Source organism: Argentina silus (assembly GCF_951799395.1).
Source record: "Argentina silus genome assembly, chromosome: 13".
Lineage (NCBI taxonomy): Eukaryota > Metazoa > Chordata > Actinopteri > Argentiniformes > Argentinidae > Argentina > Argentina silus.
In genome coordinates, this window is record NC_139667.1 from 5,595,870 (window position 1) to 5,622,246 (window position 26,377).

General features: G+C 45.3%; 2 protein-coding genes across 3 annotated transcripts; one reads left to right on the forward strand and one right to left on the reverse strand.

The window, feature by feature from the left end:
• The first annotated feature begins 23 nt into the window (after nucleotides 1–23).
• bag5 (BCL2 associated athanogene 5) lies at nucleotides 24–7,087 on the forward strand. Of its 2 annotated transcripts, none has more exons than XM_083683862.1 (3): nucleotides 24–88; nucleotides 4,416–5,288; nucleotides 5,445–7,087. In XM_083683862.1, exons 1-3 carry the CDS (start codon nucleotides 66–68, stop codon nucleotides 5,977–5,979), a joined length of 1,431 nt encoding a protein of 476 aa, XP_083539988.1. In that variant the 5' UTR covers nucleotides 24–65; the 3' UTR covers nucleotides 5,980–7,087. The 2 variants fall into 2 exon arrangements, with proteins under 2 accessions (XP_083539988.1, XP_083539987.1); XM_083683861.1 differs by lacking the exon at nucleotides 24–88 and adding an exon at nucleotides 1,921–1,956.
• Nucleotides 7,088–18,387: 11,300 nt separating this feature from the next.
• Nucleotides 18,388–26,377, reverse strand: trmt61a (tRNA methyltransferase 61A). Its single transcript, XM_083683135.1, has 4 exons — nucleotides 26,276–26,377; nucleotides 24,981–25,337; nucleotides 21,988–22,254; nucleotides 18,388–19,424 (listed from the first exon to the last, which is right to left on the reverse strand). Exons 2-4 carry the CDS (start codon nucleotides 25,309–25,311, stop codon nucleotides 19,129–19,131), a joined length of 894 nt encoding a protein of 297 aa, XP_083539261.1. The 5' UTR covers nucleotides 25,312–25,337; nucleotides 26,276–26,377; the 3' UTR covers nucleotides 18,388–19,128.

Below are 26,377 nucleotides of genomic sequence, written 5' to 3' on the forward strand. Positions count from 1 at the left end.
CGGGAGTGCTTGGTAATGTTTTATTGCGTTGTGTCCATCTCTCCACGACCACAACTACTATTCCGATGGCTGTACGTTGGTTATGCAGGTAAGAATAAAAGCCTACAGTTACCTATAGTAGGTATTACTACGTTACAGTTTATTAAAGCCTTATAATGGGATATAGTAGTAATAGCTAGGGATATGTAGTAATAGCTAGCTAGTAGTAGCTATGCTAACAAATAGGCTGCTGCTGCTGCTGCTTGTGGGTTAGCTAGCTAGGTAGCAACGAATGTGTGAGTGACTTTCAGGCAGTAACCTGACTAAAGGACACGAATACTACAGTTTTTTTTCTTGTCAGATGAAAACTTTAGCCGACTTATACATGGTTATCTGAAGGGATCAGATTAACCTTGCTGCTACCTGCAGTTTTACTTTTTTTTTTTAAATTAGGCAGTGATGTGAATTGGGTAGCTGCCCTAAGGGCCTTACACTATTTGTTTAGATCAAAATTAGTATACCTGCTCTCCCTTCAAATTCAGCTTTGTTGTTTTGCCAGTGATTGACAGCATCCCAGCCACATATATCTAAGCCTGCACGATTTGCAACCCTTGGGGTAGCATGGTTCTGCCTGATTTGGCGGAGTTTGCAATCATAGATAGGATACAATCACAGAGTGAGACCCAATGCGAATACATTCCACCCCTTATACCGGTTAACTGTAATGTATAGTAACATTATTAGGTCAGGAGTATGTGATTTGCAAGTTAGTATCATACCTTTGAAATACAGGTATATTACATGTAATGACCTCTGTATGGGGCTAAACGTTGGAGAAAACTTCAGATCATAATAGCAGCCATAACTTCAGAGACAAATTAGACAGTATCAGTAACACCATCTGCCAATTTGTTGTTAGGGAAACAACTTGGTTTTCTGATCTGTCTGACATTTTTGCCTCATCTGACATCCAGCTGCCATCTTTCATTGGTGACAACAATCTCAGCATCTGCCTCCCAGGTACTCAATTACAGCGATGAACTCCTCCTCCCCTGTTTGCGTAGTTTAGCTATACCCCAAGCTAGCAAAACAAGCAGACCTTCTGCTAGCTCCCTCAACCTCTAGCTCCTATCCTATGCACTTCATGTAGACTAGATCTGATGGAATGAGTGGCTTCACCTTGCCAGCCAGGCCCATTGCATTCGTGTCATTTGCTCTCAGCCTACCTAGCCTCACAGAACTACAGGGGTTGTTGTGTTATTCTTTGTCATGCACCTGGTATTGATAGTCCCTGGTCATCTGTGCATCAGGCCTATTTCAGGAAAGGGTTAGGGTGTAATGAATTGGGACGCAGGTAAGGTCATGCTCACTTTAGACTGTATGGCATGGCTGGGATCACATTAAGTAGACATCTAAATGCAACACAAACGTTATGTACAAGTAGGCCTACAGAGCGTTAAAATGAAACCATATGCTTCACGTTTCTCTTTCCCCACATACCCTATTGAATAATATTGCAGATATGGCATAATATACATCAGTGAGAATTACACACACACACACATACACACACTTAGTACAGGTGAGAACTCATAGCAGAATTGTATTCCTCCAGCACCCTGGTTTGGTCCCAGGTTTTTCCATGTATGCCAAGAATTGTCTCATATTCGAAACGTATTCTTTAGCTACATCCCAAACTTATCCATAGTATAAACCACTGCGCAAATGATGTGTACAATGTTACTGACGCACGTGAACAAGCCATTGAATTGGTGCGTGGGAGCTGTGGGAGGGGCGACACCGACCGCAGTGCTTGGGATCGAGGTGAATCAGCCATTGAAAACAAGACAGCTGAGATACAAATACCAGTAGGATATCCATTTGGATGAGACGACAACGCTTATGTATGTAGTTGGCTAGCTGATGGAAACGGGCATCTTTAGAAATGTGCGCGAATGTCTTTGGCGTTTTGAAAAGGTGAGAAATGTCATGCGTATCTGGGAAGGTGGCGAGACATTGCTGGCGTTCGTTACATTGGAACAGCAACATTGAAACAGCAGCCTAGCAACTGACACATTGAACTGCGTTTAGTTTGAGACGTACAGCCTAGACAAGTGGTTGCATTGCAAGCTTATGTGGCGGTATGCGAGAAGGTGCATGCGTTATTGTTGCGGATAAATGGCTGTTGTTGTCATTGCTATTTATATTCCCTTTTGTGAGGGTAAGTACATGATTAGATCGGCTGCGATGTGATGACATAATGCATAATTAGCCTAAAGCTTTACGAGCACATGTAGTTGGGTTTGTATTTTTTTTTTTGTCAGGGGGCTGTTGCTGCGTTTAGTAGTGAGACTGTTATAGAATGTTTTAGGGAATGATCATCACAGATCCTAAGCCCATGATCTATCCCTTTACACCAGGTTCATCATCCCGGTCTGGTGATGAGGCCAATGACGTATTAATTTACCTTGCAAAGCTAATGGGCCAATGTGCTCTTGCATTCAACTGAGCTCAGGTAGGCCTAAGCCTGGCTGTATTGTGGCCAGAAAGGAACGTCCTTTCCTGGTTGTGTGCCCCCTTCAGGGACCCAAACCTGTAATCATACTGTACAGTGTCTTGCGATTGGATACCCCTCTATGCCATTGCTTCATGCTTGGAGAGAGGCTGAAAGTCTGAGGAGCAGCTTTTTTACGACCTGCCCCTCTTAACTGACCATTGCCATGTTTACACATTCACCCCTCACCTGTTGTGAATAAGGATGGAAGAGGTGCCAGTATACCGTCCCCAATATGTAGGCCTTGCTGAGAATTCATAGAAATCCACAATCATCAACAACATGTTTTGGGCATAAAGTGCTTTGGGATAAAGCTTGATGTGTCTATGGAAGATGGATGTGTGTGTAGTGCAATGTTCTAGTTGTTTATGTGTGTTGATGTCAGGAGTCATACTTTAGTCAACAATAGGTTAGGCTACTTTCAGACAGCGGTACAGTAAGCATGCAGCATGCCTTTGGATATTCTTCTTCTAAAGTCTGGTTTTACAAATTCTTGTGTCTGGTTATATAAATTCCAGACACAAGTAGTCTTTCCTCTGAAGCCTGTTCTTGAAAAAAATTAAATAATTGTCTTTTTATCTTGAAACCTGTTAACCCCCAGCAATAGGCTACCTATTGTTCTCTCTGACTAAGATGGTGGGTGTGTACTTAGAGTATGGAAATACACTGGGCCTGCCTGTCTCATTTCCACCAGCACTCCTGAGACAATCCAACAGATATGATATGTAACATAGTCTATTTGGGGATTTTTGTTTTGGATTTTCGTTATCTGGCTAGCGTAGTGCTACAATGTTGCATGGGCTGTCAAAATATGTTTCACATGGAACCCTGTAATCCCATAATGACTGCCAAATGGGCACTCTCAACATAATCCCTCTTGAAATATCTCATGTATCGAGCAAAAGTGACACACTGTCTCTTTAAGATGTCTGAGAGTGACCTGTCCATTGTGACATCACACACAGACATACATACACACACACACACACACACATCACTGTGGAATAGCAGTGACAGAGCTGTCTGCCAGTAAAATGTTTTAAGGTTCTCCATCTGCAGTGTCTGGGCGCTGACGGCGCATAACTTACTGGTGTGTTCTCTATATTGAGCCAGACTTAACAGGTCTTTATCTCACTGGTCTTCCCTCTGGAGATTTTGTAAGTAGTATTGTTGTGATCGAATTTGTGTCTGATGTGTTGTTCACTGTTTGCACGTCACGTGACAGAACTAGTTCTATGGGTTGTTATTTCATTTGACTTGGATGAGAAGAATGTAACTGGGGCCTGGTTGAAGAGGCGTATTGTCGTTATAGTAATTAAAGTCGGTCATTGGTGTTCATTAGGTATTATCATTGCTGAAATAATAGCCATCACTTGAGCCTAGCTGTACTGTCAATAATTAGCTGAGTGATTGTCATGTCAGTGCTATCATTTACAAATGTTGGCTAATTAATTTCCTGTCTCTTTGTGAGGTATGCTTGCATTGTCCATGCCTGACTTAAGCGATCAGTGTGATTTTTTGCCTTGAACAAATGCAATTAACCCTTCTGTTGTAGCTCTTATATTGGTGCCACAAAGCATTCACTTGTTCACTTCGGTTTCGATTTTTTGGGTGGAGCTTGGTAAACATAGGCTTCGGTCAACATTAAATTGGGCCAGGTGTTCCTGTTTCCATTGTTTAATCAGACAGGCCTCAAACTGATAACTCGAGTTGCTGTTTTTTTAATTACATCATTATTATTTTTTTATTGTGAACCATTCAATATTCAACCTCATTCAACAGAACATTAAATATTCAACCTCATTCTATTCAAAGTTCAGCTCACCTGTGAAGCTCTGAACCGAAGGCCATTGTCCTGATCTGCTTTGTGCCTGTTTTCCAGCCTGTTTGGGAAGCCCTTTGATGGTGGGAAGAGGATGGACCATAGCAACCAGCAGCCGCAGCAACAGCAGCAGCAGCAGCCGCACCCGGCCATGATGCGGCTGTATGAGGTCCAGCGGGAGGTGGCGTCTCTGGGCCCTCAGGTGTGCACCTTCAGTGGGCTGCAGAGCGAGCGGGAGTACAAGCGGCTGGAGCGTGAGCTGACCAGGCTGCTCCTGGAGGTGGACCAGGTGGACACGGAGGGCAAGGCTGAGCTGCAGGGCGCCCGCAAGCGGGCAGCCCAGGAGGTGGAGGGGCTGCTACGCTACCTGGAGGAGAACGCCACACACCCGTCCCGCCTGGCCATCGAGGAGCTGAGCCGGGAGGCCCAGATGCTGGTGGAGCAGGGCGTGGTGGAGCCGCAGCGGGCTGGCGGAACGGCGGAGATCAGTGACGAGCTGGTGGACGCCGTGCAGGAGCTGGTGCTGCGGCTCACCCTGATAAAGACAGGGGGGAGGGTGCCCCTCCGCAAGGCTCGCTACCGGGCCCTGACCCGCGTCTGCGCCGTGCAGGACGTGATTGAGGGGCGAACGCGCCAGCAGACCCTCCCCCTGCCCCTGTCTGAGGACACGCACGCCGCCGTGCAGAGGATCAACCAGGTGATGGTGCAGGTGAGCGGGGCGCGCAGCCAGCTGGTTGCCCTGCTAATGGGGCTGAGTGGCAGGGATAGTTGTGCCCACCTGTCCCGGGTTCTCACGGAGCTGCTGGTGGAGCTGGATGCCCTGGACGTGTCGGGCAACGCGGCGGTCAGGAACTACCGCAAACAGGTGGTGGAGGAGATCAACGGCCTGCTGAAACACCTGGACCTGGAGGGAGAGGGGGACGACACGCGCAGGTAGGCATCTGTACCGGTGTTACACATTCTCTGTGTGTTCACATTCTCTGTGTGTTGTTGTTTTAGTTTTTTTCCCCAGGTAATGCGTGTCCTCTGCCAAGTACAACTTGGCTCAGGTGTCTGATTGTGGATGTGTGTGTGTGTGTGTGTCCTCAGGTACGACTTGGCGCAGAATGACTCCATCCGTGAGATTGAGGCGGTGCGGGGTCACGTGCATCACCTGCGGGCGGAGGTCCTGCGCCAGAGCGGGGAGCTCAGCTTCAGGCCGAAGGCGGAGCTGCAGAGCCTCCTCACACACTTGGACCAGGTGGACACCGCCCGCAACCCCTGCATCCGAGAAGCCCGTCGCCGCGCCGTGCTGGAGGTCCAGGCCATCATCACCTTCCTGGACCTCCGCGAGGCCCTGTACCGCCGTCAGCCCGGCCCCCACGAGAACCCTGCCCACAGGGCCGTGTGGATGGTCCTGGGCAGCCTGTCTGACCTCCAGGCCCAGGTACTCTGCTTCGGTGGCAAGCGGGCTGACAAGAGCTACATGATGCTGGAGGAGCTTCTGACCAAACAGCTGCTGGCCCTGGACGCAGTGGACCCGCAGGGCGACGAGATGACCAAGCAGGCCCGCAAGCAGGCGGTCAAGTTCGCCCAGAACATCCTCAGCTATCTGGACATGAAGACTGATGAGTGGGAATACTGATACTTGGTCTGGAAAAACCTAACATGGGTGTGTGTGACTGCCATCTGGAAAGAACACTAGACTGGACCTGACTGGAGGGGACTGGGATGAGCAGATAAGTTGTACATAAACTGGTGCATTATCGCTCTAAGGGTTTGGGGCCTGTAAATATTGACTAAATCCCAGAATGCACTGCAGCAGCGCTTTTTTTTTTGTCTCTTTGTTGTCATTGTCGCTGGCCTGCGGGAAACTCGACAAAGAACTCTTTTTGTGAAATACACTTTGGAGAGTAGTGTCGTAAACATATGATGTGCTTTTGAAGGTTTACAGAGCATCTTTTTGAAATCTACTGTATGTGTGAGTTTTGATCAGTGTTGCTGTTTTGGTGTGTGGTTGTAAAGCCTGCTGCCAAAGCACTGATGCCTGTAATAGTGGTGGTCAGAGTATTTAAGAAAGTGTTATCTGTTTTTCAAAAGCATGGGTGAGACAGAGTAATTACTCTTCAATGACATCCATGTCAAGCTTAATTACTTTGGGTCTCAGCCAAACAATGTTACAAAATACAAAACCCTACAGAGATGAACAGAGGGAGTTTACATTTGCACTGTAAGGTCTTCTTCCTCTGCTCATGGATGAACTTGTTTATTTCCCATTTGCTCTGTGTCTATGGTAACGCTTTAGTCAACACCACTGTGGCTAACTCCCCAAACCCTGTACACAGCTGTCGCTGGAAACCGTTCAAGTGACAGATGAAAACGGGAGCTTCTTTACTGCTTTAACGAGGAGGATAGGCAAGGAACTCAAATCTAGGTTGAGTTGAAGGTCCCTAGAATCTCCTGTAATAACCTCCGTTGCCTTCGTACAGGATCAGTATGGATGAGGGCAGACCCAGTTAAATTTGTCTCTGTCATGGAGGAGGAAAGCTACCCATTAAACTGCTTGTTTAGTTGTTTGTCTGTAATTTGTTGCTAATGTTGACTGTGACGTGTATGTGTATGTATGTATGTATGTGTGTGTGTGCGTGTGTTTGCTAGGCTGTATCCTGTCAGGATTGAATTTAGCGAAGGGGAAAATGAGTCTCGCTGTTTTAGCTTGTGTTTTTTGTCCATCCCTTTCTATTGTCAGAGGAGTGTGTCTGAGAGCCCTGGGGGGGGAGGGGGGGGGGGGGGGGAGGATACTGGTTTGACACGACATGTACTATGTTTGGCTGGTGACAGTAATCAAAGAGGACAGGGTATTCTAGAACCTCTGCAGAGCTGTCGCAGAGTAAAGGAAACGACTGGTGAAGAAAAAAAAAAAACAACAACCCAAATCTCTGTGCCTTTCTTTACACCTTCCCCTTCAAAACATTTCTGTCACAAAGCAACTCCCCATACCCCACCTAGAAGGAGGGAGTGGCGGCCTCCCTGTACAGATGGGTATTTACTAATGCACAAAGACGAGGGAAAGCACTGAATGGGTGATCGGCAAGCACCTAGGATCATATCGCCATTAGACAATTTGCACTTTTACTAATACCCGGTAGCAGCTAAGCATGCCTGCTAGACCACCCTAAGCACCAACAGAATAACAGTTCACCCCGACAGAACCAATCTCAATATGACAGGGCTTATTCAGCCCTCTCTCAGCTGCTGGAGGAAAACATATGGCACAAAGCTTCCCAGTCATGGCCCTGACTCATACACAGTGTATGTGATGATTAGATTAAACAGTGTTTAACCATGATGACCTTCATGCATGAGATGTTTACACAGTGTGTGAACCTTACCGTCTCTCAAACCAACCCCGGGCTAAATTCAAGTTCCGTTCAGTTTCTGTCCATTTTTATACAACATTCCTTGCCAATAACCATTATATATACAATTAATTCCTCTTAAGCATATCCATTGTAGTGAATTTACTAAAATATCTATTTTGTCTCACTCAGTTTGGTCAGTCTGCAAGGAGCTCAAGAGGTCATTGGTCACTTAAACCCCTTTAACAATTACACACCAGATCAGGGGCTAACTAGCTGCTGTCATCATGATAGGTGTGCTTTCTCTGCTCATGCCAAGCATCAAGTCATTCTCATGTGGGTGTGATTCTCAAAGCATGGTTGCACAAACCTTGGGAAAAATACGACAGATGTTTATCTGAGAACAGCAAGGTCATCCATCTTTGTTGGATATACATAAGTTGTATCTTGCTGTGCATTATGAAAACAATGCATATTGAAGATGAACGTGACTACAGTCTGGGCTAACCCCTGAAAGGAAAACAACAAATTGCATTTAACATTTAAGGGGGTAGAATGTAATCATTGAAGAATGTTATGAATTTGTTTTTCAAGTACCAAAGCTGATTTATTTTAAGCACACGTTTATGGTTTCTCTCAGTGTTGGACATTATAGTTTGCCTGATTTGTAAATGGCAGGAATGTGTTTGGGTTATGCCGGCGGTATTTTTCTGTCAAGGATATGTTTCTCCAGTCGCCTTTGACTAAGTTGATTGTGACAGGCTTTGCTGTGTTTCTCATACAAGATGCGCTTGTACAAAAGCACAGTGAGGTTGAAATGATGTGTGAATGCTTCAATAAAAGGTTTGTTTGAATTTATATTCCCACTCTGAAATAAAGAGGGTGTGTCTCCATCTATTTTGTCTGAAGGCTTTTTATTCCTGGATCTTTCCATGAGTAGACAGCTTTAAAGATAAAAAAAATCTAATGAAATCTCTAAACCTTCAACATGCACTATCAGGTCTATATTTAGGCCACTGTTACCATGGGGAGTAGTATCCAGCTAAATTTGTACTGCTAATTTACTTTTTCCCTGCTGTAGAATCTGAAATGCCATCTAAATAGAGCAGTGTGTAACTACTCATAGCACCAGTGTGCTCATGCTGTTGAATACTGATGGTCACTTCAGTGGCACAGCTTCTGAGAAGGACATGAACACTTTGACTGACTTAGCTCTCACTTGTCAGTTCTGTCAGTGATGTGGTGAAGACAGGGTTGGGTCGAGACCGGTGCTCTGTGTCTGTTACCTCACTAGACAGCCACATTAATCCTTCGTATCCCCGGGCCCAAACCATTACTAGACATTTCAGGGTTCACAAACCCCAGCTGACATGAAATACCTCAGTGTCCTTGGCTTCTAAAGAAAGACACGCACACACACACACACACAAACACACACTCAGGCTAGTTGATGCATTTCAGATACGCCCCTAGCAACACATTAAAAAGAGAGGCCTTTTAGAGCACTGACTGAAATCAGAGGAACAGGGGTACTGGACACAGAACACGTCCAGCTTTAAACCTCTGGACCCTTAACTGTCTCCCCCGGAGCATTGACCACGAGGCCGACAGAGAGACACGGCACGTGTGAGGTCATACATAACCTTTCACACGCCAAGGTCTCTCAGAGCAAGCTCACATCCGCTCCGTCACAGTACAGAGCAGACCAAACTCATACAAGACGCACGCAAGTTACACAAGGCAAACTCGTTTAGAATTGAGAATTCCTGCCAGATCCCACATTGTTGTTCTCTGTTATGGCTTATTTTATATTTCATTAGGCGTTTGTTTATCTGAGATTACAGAGGGATTTGCCCATGGGGCTCAGTTGTTCCTAGCATGGCCACCAGAGAGCGCTAGATAACAGGCCCAACAGACAGCCTATGACCCTTTCTATGTACAGGGACTAGGCGTGTGTGCTTTGTTCAGGGCACAGCACACACACACACACACACACACACATATATTTATCGACTGCACCCTGCAGCGTTGAAGCTTTGTGCCGCTATGAGGATCGCGAAAGCAGTCACACTGAGTTGCAAACACTCCAAGAGTTTCACTGCCTCACAACATAAATCATTGCCATAGTAGAACACTGTGCATTGTGGTTGTAACACCCCCCCCCCCCCCCCTCCCCCTCCCAGGCTTAGCTCTCCCATGGTGGTGGGCTCTAACCCTAACCCTAACCCCCCCCCCCCCCCCCTCCCAGGCTTAGCTCTCCCATGGTGGTGGGCTCTGTGTGAATGCAGGTTATGTAACACTGTTCCCTTTCTGCACCATTACTCTGGCTTACACAGAGACAGAGACCCTACTTACTGGCCATGACATAACCATCCACCATTGTCAACACATTGTCCTGTCTCTCTCTCCCGCTCTACTAGAGGTCCCACAGCATGCCTGTGTAACACCAAATATATGACATTGCTCTCAAGGCTCTGGAGTCTGGCTGGATCTGTGATATGCTAGTGTGCTTGTATGGCAGCGTCTTCAGTCTCCTCTCATCTCTGCTGCTGCATGCACCATTATGAGGAGAGGAGAAATAACCCCTGTGAAACCCTTGTGTTTTCCATTTTCCAATCACCTAAATTACTGTTACTATGTCAGCTCTCTCTCCCTGTTTTTCCTAGTCAACATTGAACAGTATAGTGTGTGGGCTCTTTGTTTGGTTGCTCTGTGTGTTTATAAACAGACTGTAGCCCACACAATTCAGGCACTTGAACTATCAAACACTGCTCTCAAACTGGTCTCTAAAACCATGATGCAGCTTTCCACAAGATATTTGGAACTATGAGAATATAACTTCATTTCCATATAAAAATGCTTGTTTTTTTAGTCCCAATGTAAATTCTGGTTTTACCCTTTTTTGTATTATCTTCCCCCATCTCTTATGTATTCTTTATTATTATTATTTCTCTCTCAATGCTATTTGCTGCTCCTGCTCCTACAATTTCATTTAAAGCTTTTTTTTTGTGTTCTTTATTCTGTTTTACATTAAGTTCCCTATTTATTAAAGCATTATCTAAAGTGTCCTTGGGTCTGAGAACGGCTAGAGTACAGTAGAAGTGATAGGGTACAGTATAGGGTACAGTAGAAGTGATAGGGTACAGTATAGGGTACAGTAGAAGTGATAGGGTACAGTATAGGGTACAGTAGAAGTGATAGGGTACAGTAGAAGTGTTATCATATGTGTAGACACATAGCTGGGGGTATTTGGAGTAAAGTGATATTTCTGTGTCTTTTCCAGTGGACTCAGAATTTGGACACAGTCCAGGCCCCATCTGTCTGTAAGTAGGTTATAGTTTGTTAGAGACACCAAATAAACTCATAACAGCTGTGAAATGCATTTTTCCCCCCACATGATCTCTGTGAGAAATTCTGTGTGTTTCCAGAAATGATTGCTACAGGCAGCATACAGTCAGAAATCAGATTGGGGAATCCTGGGGGAGCTGGAGGGAGTCAGCTGGAGTCACATCAGTTAGAGACAAAAATCATAATGCTCTAATTAGAACTTGCAAATGAAGTTCCTGAAGAAACTTTGTGGGCTTGCAAAGTCTTATTTTGGCAGTTGATACAGTTAAAAGATGGTTTGGACTATAGATAGTCCGATAGATGGATAGATTAATAGATAGATAGATAGATAGAGAGAGAGAGAGAGAGAGAGAGAGAGAGAGAGAGAGAATGTAAATGTGCTTAACGTCTAAAAAGTCTAAATAGTTTCAACAATCTGTATACAACTTCTTTAAGTAAGGTCAGTCAGTACAAAGTTGGATTGAATAATTAAGTTTAAAATATGAAAGAGGATATGCATTTTAAAAAGTATCATGGGAATCCAATGGAGGGGTTAGGCCAAAACAAATGTCTAACAAAACAGCTCAGTTTACCAAAAGTAATGGGGCTTGAGTAATGGTGTTTCTGTTCTGTCACATCATTTGTGCAGACATAAGAGAGCTGTCAATGTCTAATATTGAGTCTAGGCTTTGCATTTGCCTTTGGAGTTTGCTATTGGTGTCTGTCAACATGAGGACCAAAGAGGTGTCAATTAATGTCAAGGAAGCTATTATTAGGCTGAAAAATCAACATAGCCAAAACTATTTTCAAACAAAAGCACTGGTGAGCTCAGCAATCACAAACAGGCTGGTAAGCCAAGGAAGACTTCCACAGTGGATGACCGAAGAATAAGAATGCTCACCATAATTAAGAAAACCCCCAAAACAACTGTCCCATAGATCAGGAACACTCTCCAGGAGGGAGGCGTGAATGTGCCTGAGACTACCAGCCGCAGAATACTTCACCAGCCAAACTACAGACGCTTTACTGCAAGGTACAAACCACTAGTTATCCTCAAAAAGGATGGTCAGGTTATAGTTTGCTAAAAAGTACTGGAAAAAGGTCTTGTGGACAGATAAGATTATTATTATCATGTACCAGAGTGATTTCAAGAGGAAAGTTTGAAGAAAAAAGGATCAACCCAAGATTTACAGTATACCACCTCATCTGTGAAACATGGTGTTAGGTTTAGACATGTATTGCTGAAGCAAGCACACTAATAATAATAAGTGAAAGTAAAATAAGTAATTCAAGAGTTCATATCAAGAGTTGGACTTGCTGATGCAAGCCCACTAATAACATGTACATAACCCATCCAATAGGGCAGTCAGATATTACATACTAGATCAACTGTGTGAAAAAACAGATGCCTGATGTCTGTTGTATTCTGGATCAATTAAATCATCAGGATAACCCCTTGAAACAGAAAGACCATACCATTATGGTTGTGTGGTAATTGTCTGGTTGCCACAGCAACAGGAACTACTCACTCCTCCATGGAAACTGGCCGGTTGTTGTTGTGTGCCTCCTCCACTCCCACATAAATACTGCCCATCCCTTACCTTCACCCAAGGGATCTGTACACAAATGCACATACGCACACACTAAAGACACGGTGCTCTACAGAGAGAAAATAACTCACATATTTACTGTCAATAGGAATATATCTTGAATATTCCTCTGGGAAACAGCATGGTATTAACTACAGTATAGCATAACTATCCTCTTAGTCATTTAGGTGGAGAGCATTATGACTAAACAGTTCTCTCCCAGTGCCTCACCAACAGCCTCCCTGGCCTCTACAGCAAGCCATCTTTGTTGTGCAGTGTTTACACTCTCTAACTCGCATCAATCTGTGTTTGAAATCTTTGTAAACAGACATTTCCTTCTGCCGCAAGCTTAAAACTAGATTCTATACCCAACTCTTCCTGAACATGTTCCTGACAAGCTAAGGCTGTGGCTTTAGAGAGCCCACACCACACTATCCCGGCTTCTACATGGATCACGCACAGGCAGTGCCCTGGACATGGCACATCTTTATTCATGCTCTAGGGGGCAGTCGATCATCATGGCATCTCTACAATAGCGCAACTCTTTCACCTTGTACAGACTGTGCTTTTCAACAGAGAAAGCTACACAGTGTCTTGATGTGTTTGTCCGGACTCAGAGGTTACAGAGTTGCATAGCTGGGGACGTTGTTCCCTGAGCCTGGAGGGAGTGCCAGAGTGACTCTTCTCCGTGCACCTGCTCTCCTGCACGTTCTGCTGGGCACTGTGAACATGCTGTTTGTCTAGGAATACTAAGAGGAATTTGACGCATGTTTCTCTCTGTGCAAACAGAAATGGAGCAGAAAATAAAATCCCACACCCCTCATTTACCACTAACCCATGTTCGACAAATAGTGGTTCTATTCTTAGCTGGAATTACAGTAGATGTCTCAGTATGGAATTCATCAGAGTGTGTACTGCAATGTCTCCATGTTTCCCCTTTTCTGAGAAAAGCATAATGGCTAGCTCTCTGTGAATCCCATGACACAATGACTCACACATTCATGTCTACATAGTTCATCTTCAGCTGTTCTGGTTCACTGGTTGAGTATTGGAAACTGTACTTTGATAACTGTATGAAACAACAAAGTAACTATTATACATAGATTTCCTAGTAGTTTGACAGGTGTCCTTGAGAATACATTTCCTCATAAAAGCGTGGGCGTTCAACTTATCTCCATCTAGAGGCCTTGTGACACAATAAAGGTGTGGGTGCTGTAGGCGTTGGTTAGGCACTGCTGTAAGGAAATCAATATGTAGAGCCGTCTCTGGGCGAATATGTAACTTTGTAGTCCACTCACATATGCAGTATATTACCTTGTGAAACCCAATTCCCCATGGCAAGAATTTAGTTCCAACTGAATGTTGGCCTCTGTGTTGAATTCTAAGGGTGGAGAATCATGAGACTCGGCCTGGCACTGAAACACGCCTCTCGTATGAGACTCCCAGTATGCAGCATTGATCAGGGACGGTGCCGGAGGGGAAGCCAATGTTGCAGGATGGGTAAGGGAAGTCATGGTGTATAACAGTCTACCACCGTCCTTGCACAGAATATATTTTATTATATTTAGACCACATTAACGCAAGTCCTTTATTGCCATAAAATGTATAAAGTCTACATGACATCACCCTTTAAAGGGACAGTGGTACAAGTGTTGTCACAAGGTTAGGCACCTTCAAACAAGCCATTTAAGGCACAATCTGTGTATCTACTGAGGTAGTGACCTGGCTGATTGTGAGCGTACGTGTGTGCTACATGGTGCGTGTTTGATAGGGGCATTTATTACTTTACTATCCATCCTCTGAGGTACTCCACATTAAGCAATACCGCCTATGACATCATTGGCAGCCAACCAACAAGCCAGTGATGGTGCCTTTATGGCCACTCATCTTGTTATTTATCTGTGACAGCGAAAGCTGTAATATAAAAAACAGACCTAGGCCCAAAAGGAAAAGTACACTTGTAATATCTAATCTGTACAAACCATATGAAAGGCTAGCCTGTACTTCCAGCCTGAGTACATAACAACAGATATGCTAGTCCAACACAGGGCACCATAATCTCTACAGAAAGTCCTCTACAGAAGCCTTCTTAACCTCTCTTTCAATATGTTAATTGTTAGTTGTGTAGTTGAGGACAAGACCTGTTTCGTATGGATAAAAAGCAATATGGTTTACTAGTGGGGAATAGATTGCTCCTGAATGGTGATAGGGAAATGGTCAGACATGGTGAGACATGGTGAGACATGGACAGTAGTCTTTACAGTAATTACAGTAATATAGAGCTCATAAAAAGGTTCAAAGGTCATTGTTATAATAGTGAATAAAAGTTTACATTAGACTGGGCACAGTCGGGCAACCATCCAGTTACAGTGAATAAATGTGACATTTCAGAATAGATAACAAAGCCTCACCACCCTCCGACTCAGCTGACAGGCCAGCCATGACGTCTGTGCAACAGAGAACAAAGCAGTGACTCTGACCCCGAGAAACACAGAGAAATGACTACTGATAACAGACAACCCTTACTCTATACTATCTACAGACACTGCCATTTCCTGTCTCTAATGTGAGATTCATTATGCACTTGGATATTCTCAATCTAAGAAAACACAATAAACATGGACGTGCCTAACCCTTTATACACATGTTTGACATGAGAGTAGCGTATACCAGCAGTGTCCAATGCTTTACTGCATACAGGATGCTTGTGATACATTGCTTTGTGTGTGTATTGTGTGTATGATTGTGTATGTGAATGTGGATGTACTGTATACACGGCCATGACAGGTAAATCTCCATGTTTGAGCACACCATCACCATCATGACACACCAGCATTTGGAGACTCCCTCCCACCACCCTCCTCTCCTTCTCCTTCCCCTTCAGGTGGCCTCTATCACCAAATCACAGGGCAGGAGTCAGGGATCACATCCACACCCCTGCATGTTGCAGAGCCAGGATCTTATCACATCTCGGGCTCAGCCCAGCAGGTGCCTTGCCTTGTGCACTGAGCCAATGTAATACAGCTCTGCTTAACCCTGTGCTGCCCTGCTTGAACCTTCCCCAAAGGCCTCCTTCCCTGGAAGTGTATCAGCTGGATGAGATCATACCATGGTGTCTCTCTTTAACTCAGCAGGCCACAAGCTGACTGAACTCTGCTGACAACAGCATCCTGCTTTCATGTGTAACATTGTTAGAGGTGAAGAAATGCTGAGGTGTTTTATAATGGATGTATAAATGCTATCAAACTGATGATTTGCTGTGTAATCAGCACTTCTGGTAGCTGCAGTAATCAATGTGGTATTACAACTCCTATATGAGCAGCCGTAACTCATTTTGTAGAACTGGTGTCAATAAAGCAGGAAGCTGAGATACAGCGCCAGAGTGAAGGTAGGAGAGCGTGATTAAAGATGTTCACTAATTGAGTTATAGGACGGGTTTACGACCTGCTTCGGTCTAATCCTTTGTGAATGGTAAAAAAACAAAGTCAACGCACCCCGTGTGAAATGTATGCTCGAGCCTTTGGGCCGGGGCAAGCAGTCATCGGCTTTTCATTACCAAACGGATCAATTCTGATTTAGAAAGGGCTTGGAATAGGTTGGGGCACACTACATTAATGTTTACCAAACAGAAAGTCCAATGACCTTACCTGTAAAATGTGGATGTCGGTCAAAAGCTTGCCAGGTGGGAGAACCAATCAGTGCAAACCTACCACAGTGCCACAATCTTATCAACTGAGCATGGTAACCCTGTTTGACCTTAACCTGGGAAGGTGAATGTAAACAGGGACACTGGAATGAGATTTATCGAATTGATTGTACACAGGTTCCACAGTTCCAAAGAATGTTGTTTACGGCCTCCAGCACAAAACAATAGAACTCTGTGGACTCTGTGACAGACATCCTCATAGTTCGCAGTAGGGCTGTGATATCTTACGCCAATGCTTTATGACTCCTACTAATTGTCTTGTGAGGATGAGCATTCCACTCAGTGAGTGAGTAAAGTTCTCTCTTTTTTATTTGGTTTCGGAAAGTCCCCAATGGCCAGTGTGTGTTATTCATTCAAATGTGCAGTTGCTTACAGTAGGTACTTCACTACAGTACGTATTTCAACCTATTCATATCACGATAGGAAAAAGACACCAGTAACCACCAAAATAGGCTCTACGCCCTCAGGGCATAAAGCAACTGTACTACCTCGAGCAACAAAAGGGTTGTGGAAAACAAAACTGTGAAAACGGGATGATGTGTTTGTAGACAACAATCGGTCACCGTCTATCAAACTTGCAGTAAATGTACTAACATGTACCCTTCCGTATGAAGAAATTAGGCACTTTCCAGATTATGTTAATCTGGCTCAGTGTTATGACTAAAGAGCTAATATGTGTCTAAATCAATGTGTCTTCCATCGGTATCATAACTAGAGGGTTAAAGAAGCCACCCTGTTCTTCTTGTTAATATCTGGGAGGAGAGGTTTCTAGGAGCTTCTGGTGTCAGTGATATGCAATGGTTGTGCCAACTACTGACCCAAAGCAGAGCGCCTTGTGTAAGAGGTTCAATGGCCACACGTATCAAGAAGAAGACACAGCTTTGCTCTGAGTTGCTTTTCCTCTCTAATCCAATCTATTTTTCTCTTTTTTGAAGCACCTAGCTCCACCCGGATTAAACGGTTAAAAAATAGTTGGGTGGGGAAAGAGGAGGAATTACAGAGATGCATAGAGAGAGAGAGATGTTTGTCTGTGCCAAGTAGTTTTTTTTTAAAATGTATAATGTATAATAAATGTTTACCTGTTTATCCTGCTGGATAGCTGATAAATGTACTGCACTTGAGATGTACGTTCTATTCTATTAAGGATCAATACAACACATACACATTTCTACATAGGAAAATTAGCAACAAAAAGGATTGTGATCAAAGCATGAGCTCCTTAGACTCCCTCATCCCTAACTCTGACCTCACATGTGGAGGTATCCTCCGGTGCCTATGGCCCTGTCTCCAGCCTAGTGACTGATGTCACGTTCCACAAAGTCCCTCTCTCTCTGATAATTTGGTCCTAGATGTGTGCTGTAACAGGGCTCAGCTCAGGAGGACAGATGACAAACTGATTAGAAGCGGGATTGCCAGGGGCTCAGGGCTGCTATTCCCAGCCTGGGCCCTCTAGATTAGATTCTCTGCAGCTGGGGACAGGGCCAGGCTGCTGACTCTGGACTGCAGATGGGACTTTTCTCAATGAACATCTCACACCTCATAGGGTCAGCCCCAGCACAACACCACCTGAACAACACAGGGTTTTTTATAACCCACGTAAATCCCTGGATTACATCACTTAATCTTAGCCTCCACCGGCCTATACATTGACCAACAGTTTCTAAATATGGAAGGAGGGCGTTATTCAGCGTTAACAGCCAGTGTCGCATCACTCCTCACATTTCTCGAATCTGAAAAGAACAAAATACTCTACAGACTCATCAGTTGTGTATAAGTGTACCTGAACGTTTCCGCAGACAGAGAGAACATAACCACTGTGCAGAAGTGCCCTCAGTAATGGTGTGTGTCTCTTTTATAGTCACACAGTGAGAAGTTTACAGCCTCTCTCACCATGTTAATGTCTGTGAGTGAGGAGTGGAGCACATCTGCACCCCCCCTCCTCCTCAGTCCCCATGTCTGGAACGGCTGCCATTTCTCTGCCTTTTTTGGTCTGGAGCCACAGCCGGTGGAGATATGATTATAATAGCAGAACAAGGGGCCATAAGTTACGTAGTCCAAGCAGAGAGCAGTGGGAAGGATGGTACAGCGTTTATTGGATTTCTTGAACTAACAGAGGAGCTTCAACATGTTGAGGGATGCAGTTACCAAGACAAAACCCAATTTCTCCCACCTTCATTGTATTCATTCAAATTCAAAAGTGCAACACAAATACAAAAACAGCAAGAAATGTCAAATGACAATACAAAATAAACAACACCCAATGCAAATTGGGTTGGGTGGGGCAAGTTTGAATGTGAAATAAAATTACATACTGTTGCCAAACAGTTTGATTTGATTATCAAGCACCATTCTGCATTATGACTTTGGTCTTAACCTTATTTCACTTGAGACTGATTCAAAGAAGAAACCAGTGACTTGGGTTAGAGTGACTGTACAGGGAGTTTCATATCCTCAGGCTCTGCACAGCTTCCACCTCGAGACCCTCTGCAATCAACTGGCTATTTATAAACTTCCCCTTGTCCTTCTCTCCCCTCCCTCTCTTGTATGTGTGTATGCATTAGTCCATGTCTTACAAAGACAGCGCACAGAGGCTAAAACAGCAGCCATTTCTCAATCAGGTCTTTCTCCCAAGAGGATGTCAGCTGTCCACTGTTAAATGTAGAGCAGAGTGGAGAGGAAAATCCAGTAAATCAGTCCCGAAGCAGAGGTTTTCCAGTTGGACCAGCTTAGGTCCTGAGGTATCAGTAGCACATGTACTGGCGTTCCACTGGGTCACCAGTCTGCTTCTGCTCACTCAGTACCAGAGCAGTCCTCTACATCCGGGGCTTGGTGGCGAAGGTCAAGTACCCGGTGTGACCTGCCATTTCCCTGGGGGGCGTTGTGGTCCTACAGAGCACAGAGGCATTGCTAGGGATGACAGGGGGGTCGGAGAAGGCCTCTAGGGGTTTGTCAGGCCCAAAGTCAGGCAGAGGGAGAGTGATGGAGCGGACATCGTGGACCTTCAGAAGAACCTCCAGGGTGCTGATCTCCTCAAAGCCCTGCTCGGCCAGCGCCTCACACGTCTTCTGAACCTGCTCGATACATGGGGAGAAGGAGCACACACGTCCCCCTGCAGAGAGAGAGAGAGAGACAGAGAGACAGAGAGAGAGAGGCAGAGACAAAGGAGTGGGGATAGAGCGAGAGAGAGGGGGAGATAAGGGGATGGAGACAGAGCAGAAGCAGAAGAAGAGAGGAGAGTCAGTATAGGTCAGTAAAAAAATACATTTAAAAAAATCTCACACTTTACTTTTGCCAATATATGTAAACATTCAGAGTTTCTTAAGTTTATATAATAAGGGCATGCTCTTCCTAGCTCCTTATAAGGCAGATTAGGATCTTTATGACAGTTTTTGAAAGACACCAGATACAGACGTGGCTCCTGAATAGGATAGTTGTACTGGGATCAAACATCTCAGATATGTAAAAAGCCATGATTTGAATCAAACCAGTCATACCATAACTGCGGCCAGGGCACAGGGCTACATTAGTAACACACATATAAACACACTGGCAACAATTGTCTCATCTTAAAATAGGGCCTTTGAGTAGCCAGCCAGAGAGAGTGGGGCCTAATCAGGTTAACACGGGGCTGGTTTGGGACAGGAGGAGGAGAGAAGAGAGGCATCCACTGCTCCCCTGGACCAGGACCAATGCCAGAGACTGAGCCAGACCTGGTGCAGTGAGGTGAGAGGGACACTCGTGCTACTAATAAGTGTAGTTTACCCCCAAGGCCTTACTTTACACAGGATCACAGCAGATCCACTGAACCATGATCACCACCTCCTCCTCTCTGGCCGAGGCATGGGACTACCAGCAGAAGGAGTGTGTTTGTTAGTTGTATGTATAGTGCTAATGGCATCTTCATTAACCTGGAGAGTAAAGAATATAAATCACACTATAGAAACACACACACAGACACACAGACACACAGACACACAGACACACAGACACACAGACACACACACACACGTACGTCATATTGGAAGAAACCAGTGTTTCGGAGTTTAGGAACATAGTAATGAGTCCATCGAGGACACACATGTTCACACATGTTAATAGAGCACTATTCAATTCAACTTAATTTCTCCCATAAGGGAACTTCTTGAGTTGGGTGGACTTGGACCGAGTACTAGACTTAAAAGAAAAAGACTTAAAAGCAAAAATCACAAGTAAAAGAGAAGCAAGATACGCCTTACAAGCCGTTGCAAAACTAATGTGGAAACTCAGATAGCAGACATTACATTGACAAATAAGACCAGCCTCTCTCTCTGTCTCTCCTCTCTGGATAGCTGTAAACACAGCCCCCTGATCCCCTGGCAACCAGGCATGAGACACAGAGAGGGAGTGGCCATCATGCCAGGATCCTGGTTCCTCCGTTCACAGCTACTCTAAATAGAGGACCAGGCCACAGGCCAAAAAATGAGAAGAATTACATGAAGAAGAAGAAAAAAAAAAAGGAAAAGAAAACCCCCCCCCCAGCAATTTCCACTGCCCCTTTCTTCAGATTCTGCCCCTTCCAGAGCGCTAGTTCTCAGACACTTTATTATCAAATCTAAATCACCAGGGAGAGGAAAATGCATGGAATGCACCTTCAACGTCAATGGTTACACAACGAATGTGCATGCACATGTGTTTGTGTGAAGCTCACATGGGGTGATATAATTGACTGGTCAAATGCACACTGCTGGATGCCCTCTGCTGAAGCACGGGGAGCCAGGTCAGTCCTCCGGAGGAAAGAGGGAGGGAGGGAGCGGTTCTCAGCAGAGCGGAATAAATCAAGTCTCTCCTAAAGGAGGCTCACGGAACCGCTCCCTGCAACATAACCCTGTATGGTCATGAGACGGATGTACATGGAGATCTGGTTTGTTTGTGTGTGTGTGTGTGTGTGTGCGCGCGTGCATGTGTGTGCGTGGGTGTGTGTGTGTGTGTGTGAAGGAGGGGGTCGATTGCAGAGAAGGGAAAATGCAGAAGTGAAGCCATAAAAGGAAGGACTGCAAAGTCAACAGAGGGTAAAAGCAGGAAAGGTAGGAAAGGTTGCAAGAGTCGCCTCTGCGTCAACGCTACTCCCCCATCCCCTGTCCTACATTCCATTTGATATTGGGGCTTGGGCTTTAATCTGATTCTGTCTGTTTGTGTGCCTCGGGATTATTAGCAGCAGCTCAATCTTATAAACCAGCTCATAAACCGCTGATCCAAAGCGTCCAGACCAAACTGCACCAGAGCACAGTGAACCTCATAACCCTGCGAAGCGCTCCGCCCCTGACCCCCCCCCACAGTAAGCCTACACAGACCACTCACTGACTGCCCCACTGAGCGGACGACGTGCCCAGGCCTGCCCCCGCTGCACTGTGGGTCCTGGTCTCCATGGAGACTACTGCATGCTCTAGGTCACTTTGCTATGCGTGCCTCTGACAGGGGACAAACAGTAAAGAACACACACACGCAAGGGTGAACTTAATGAGAGCTTTGCTGACCCGGATCAATATTCAATTTTAAGATGTAGTGCCATGCCAGACAGAGAACAACGGGCTGGCTGGTATTCCACAGTGGTCCGGCTGAGTCTATTTCTCCATGTTTTTTCACCATGTGGCTCTGTCTCTCTTCACACGTGCACGCTCACACAGGCCTCTTACCGTGTCTCTTCAAGGCAGTCTTGGCGTGTACGATGGCCTCCCAGGGCGAGGGGATGTCCAGGAAGACTGCGTCTGCCACCCCCGTCACACCAAAGCCGTCCTTGCAGACGTCCTGGTTGCGGACGGTGACCAGGTGGCCCACGCGGTGCTCACGGAACTCCTCCTCCGCCTTCTCAGACCGCTGCTGGTGGAACTCCACCGTGTGCAGGTGGCCTGTGGGCGCGACGGTACGCAGGATGGCATGGGACAGGGACCCGCTGCCTGTACCTAACCAGAACCAAACCAGAGGGGAAAGGGTTAACGCTTGTGCCCAATCACAGATGTCCAGGCCTTGATAACTGACAAGATGCATACGCGAGGAGCACAGAGCTGATGCAATGCAGATGATGCAACGCTGCATGTAATAAATGTGCGTGTTTGTTTCTGCAGTAACCCAATCATGGGCTGTCATATGAGCACAACAATAATGGCCGTTGTGTGTTGAGTGTCTAGAGTGGACTGATCATGTGACTGGCGGTCAGGGCAGAGGGACATGGCGATGGGCTATCGTGTCCCTTCCTCCCTTCCCCCCCCCCAACCCCTCCTCATATTGCGTCACTGCTGCTTTTGTTCTCATGGCAACAATGGGGGCAATGTTTGCCCCACAGCGGCACATTGACATGCTAAACGCAACGCCGCTCGACCGGATGACTGACGTCAGAGTGTGGGGCGCAGCAGAGGGGCGAGAGCTGCACAGCCACTGGACCTCTAACCAGACCTCTAACCAGACCTCTAACCAGACCTCTAGCTGGCCAAGTGTCCAGTCTAGAGGAAAAGATCACACTGTACGTTATCTTCATGGGTTTCTAACTAAACGGCAGTTCAGAGTAAGGGTGTCCGTGCACACAACTGCACGGACGAGCTTGTGCAACACAGCATGGACAAATCCATGTCCTTGTGTGTAATGGATGGTCTAGACACTGACACTGACCAAGCACCAAAGTATCTCCACAATAGTCGACAGTCGCTCTGCCAAGTTGTAAGTGGGCCTACAGAGAGCACTGTGGACAAAGTATTCCCAACAGAACTTTCCTATTCAGTGGTTACAAGAGCTCATTCAGAGTCAGAGAGTAGTGTTGTTCATAAGACTGCGAGAGAGAGAGAGACAGGGAGATAGACAGATCTACCATTTGTAAGGGTTTGCTGATAAGTGGAGATGCCTGCTGGCCTGGTTGAAGATGATAGCAGCAGGCCCAGAGCCTAAAGCCTCTCCGCATCTCACACACTGCCCACAGGACACTGCCACTCACTCTTCTTCTGAGCACCCATTAGCTTTCACATAATGCCGGCGTTGATGCAAACTGCCAAGACTCGAGACTCCTATCAAGATTTCTAATCTATTCCTGGCAGAAGGCTGGAGCCTGGTCAGTGTGCAGCTATGTGGGAAGATATGAACCTACAACAAAAAAAAAAAAAAGCAGAACATGAGAACAGGAGACCTTGAGCTAAGCTAGCGCGGTGACCTTCAGCGCAATCTATCTGCAAGGTGACTCCTCTAAGTTACATTCTCATTCTCACGAAACACCCAGAACAGCCAACTGATAATCACCACTAATCGCTGCATGTTTATATAGCTCAATCACATTGTCACTCTCAGGACACAAAATGTATGTCAGTCCTCAGATTATGCACGACTGCACTGCACAAATGACGCTTTGAAAGTGCACTAGATTATTGTTAGCATCCCATAATATGAATTAATCAGCTAATGGAACACATTCAACATGTAATTAGTTGATAAGCTTCCAAGGTCTTATCAGCTAGTACCATCAATATTTGGGAATGAGTTCTGACTAGACATCCAGTGGTGTGATTTTGTTGTTGTTGTTGTTGTTTACAGAATGAAACAGGTTTCTCCAGTTCATATTAACACTTTAATTAATTGGCTAAATTGGACACCATTGCTTGATGTTCCACAACTAACTAAAGCTACTCTGTCATGGTGCACTGTAGTGCTGCCTCAGCCTTTTGCCCTGTGTGTATTGTATGAAAGTGAGCCAGCTTTTTCCTATACAGCTTCATCCACACGAGAAGAGGCTGAGAAACGTGACAACACTGCAGACATGTTGCAGTCCTCTGTTATGCTATAGGGGGAGGGAGGGGGCTGACTAAGCAGTTTCTCTCATCAATACAGTGTCTGGCACAGGGCACACACGTTTAACAGTGTTCCATCAATAATCCCAGGACTGGGGCGGAACAGCACAGCAGTAAAGCATGATGAAGCACTGCGGCAAGAAAGCCAGTCTGCCTAGAGGCCCCCCTGAGCACGTACACACAGACTGCATCAGACATCCATTACACCCCCACACACTTTACTTCGGCATTACGGTCAGCCAGTGGACAATGCTTTCATGGGGATATTTCTAGACGGGGCTATAGTGTTCCTAAAAGAATTACTGGAGTCCAGTTCATGTCCATAAAAAACTGGCAGCTCAACAGGCTGAATAAAGAATAACGGGAAATAAAGGGCGCTGAGGTGAATTTTGAAACATGCAAGCACTCTTAGGCATAGGGTGTTGAGCTAACTTTTAGAAAGGACTATAACTATACATAAACAGCAAGCCTTTTAGAAAGGACTATAACTGTACATAAACAGCAAGCCTTTCAGTATACAGTTTGAAAACTGAAAGCAGTTGACATCTGAGGGATGAGAATTCAGAATGTGTCATGAAAAGACAGTCCTGATGCGATCCTCTCAGCTTCCCTCAGACAGGAGTGGGTGCAATTGCTAAGTGGCTTCTCTGTTCCAAGATTCATCATTGGCGTCACATTTTGCCCTTTGTAGAATAGTTTCCCACTGATCCAGTGACAAACTCCTCCAGGCCTCCTCTCATGTCTGTGATGCTCTTCTGCATTTACACAGCTACATGCAATCCACTATATGATAATGTCACATACACTGTTATTCTTGGAAATACCTCAAATAAATGAAAACAGCGGGTTTCGTGCCTCACCTGATTCACAGACGACAGACCCAGGCTTGAGCTCAAGCATCATGGTGATGTTGGCGATGTCTGTGGTGTAGAGGATCTGAGTGCGATGGGGCAGGTTGAGGGTCCACAGCTCTGGGGTGGGGTGCAGCACATAGACCCACCCGCCTTTGCTGCAGGTGACCTTTGTGCCGAAGCGCTGGCCTATGAGGTCTGTGGAGTGGCGGATGACTCCGTACCGTGTTTGTGTCTGGGCACCCTTCTGTACCTTGACTGGCATCATGGAGTCATGACCCAGGAATATAATGGCTACATCACCCTCCTGGATAAACTCCGAATACTCCACAAAACTCATGACAGGTCCACTCCTACCACAGGGGTCTGTATGGGGGGAAACAAAGTGAAGGATCCAAAATATTATGACTGCAAGGACTATAAGTCATGAGTGAAACTGAAAGGTATTGCTGGCATTCTCAAAGCCTACAGCTTCCCTTAAACAAATAAACAAAAAATGGTCAGTTATAGCTAAGGGACACATCTGCCAGTTCTTGATGACTATATGCATTGGAAGAAACATGCATAAAGTTAACACGTGAGGCTAGACAGCACAAACATGGGTCCATAATGATCCTAATTTAAGGCTGAATGCTTCTCTCTGCGACATGACATGATTAGGATAACTTGTTGGGGCTTATTTGAATGTGGCTGAATATGTTGTTTTTATTTATTTATTTATGTTAACACAAATTCAGTAACGGACATATGTCCGTTAACACTAAAAATCCTAAAAACAATAACCTAGAATTGATGATACTCAATTCACTTGAATCTCAAAAAAAACATTCTTAAAAATGCATGCGTACACGCCACGCGCCTTTGTATATTTACATTCAAAAATGTATCATTTAATTCTGGCTAAACTGACAGTTTATTTTCAAAGAGGAGCAGATAGAGGACAGACCTCACTTGACGGCCTACACCTGAAACAGCCACAACCATGGCAGAATATATGGAGAAACTGTAAGTGGAAAACATCTTATTATTTGCCTGATACAGATCATATTTTCACCACAGTGTTTATTTAGCCACAGTGGGGTAAACTAAATGAGCAGCAGTTAGCTAAATAGCAGTGTTAGTTTCTGGCTAGCTAGCCAAGGGGGCAAGTATAGCCAATAAACATCTATCCACACAAGCAAGCAAATTAGCAAGCTAATGTTGTTCGGCAAGGTCCCGGTGCAGAACTCAACTGGTCTCAACAATGCTAACTATAGTAGCTAAGCTTTCAGATCTGACACCATTCATTCAGCCTCTTGACCCACCTTCTGAAAAATAGCTTGATTAAAAAACATAAAAGGTTGTATAGGCTATTGATATCACAGTGATTTCCAAATGAGGTTGACGATACTTTGTGGCACTTCAAG

Coding starts and splice junctions, on each gene's coding strand:
- bag5 (XM_083683861.1), top strand. CDS start 1,925: ATGTGCGCGAATGTCTTTGGCGTTTTGAAAAG. Junction 1,957..4,415: donor GTCTTTGGCGTTTTGAAAAG/GTGAGAAATGTC, acceptor CCTGTTTTCCAG/CCTGTTTGGGAAGCCCTTTG. Junction 5,289..5,444: donor GAGGGGGACGACACGCGCAG/GTAGGCATCTGT, acceptor GTGTGTCCTCAG/GTACGACTTGGCGCAGAATG.
- trmt61a (XM_083683135.1), bottom strand. CDS start 25,311: ATGAGTTTTGTGGAGTATTCGGAGTTTATCCAGGAGGGTGATGTAGCC. Junction 22,255..24,980: donor GTCTGTCGTCTGTGAATCAG/GTGAGGCACGAA, acceptor GGTTCTGGTTAG/GTACAGGCAGCGGGTCCCTG. Junction 19,425..21,987: donor GACTGCCTTGAAGAGACACG/GTAAGAGGCCTG, acceptor CTCTCTCTGCAG/GGGGACGTGTGTGCTCCTTC.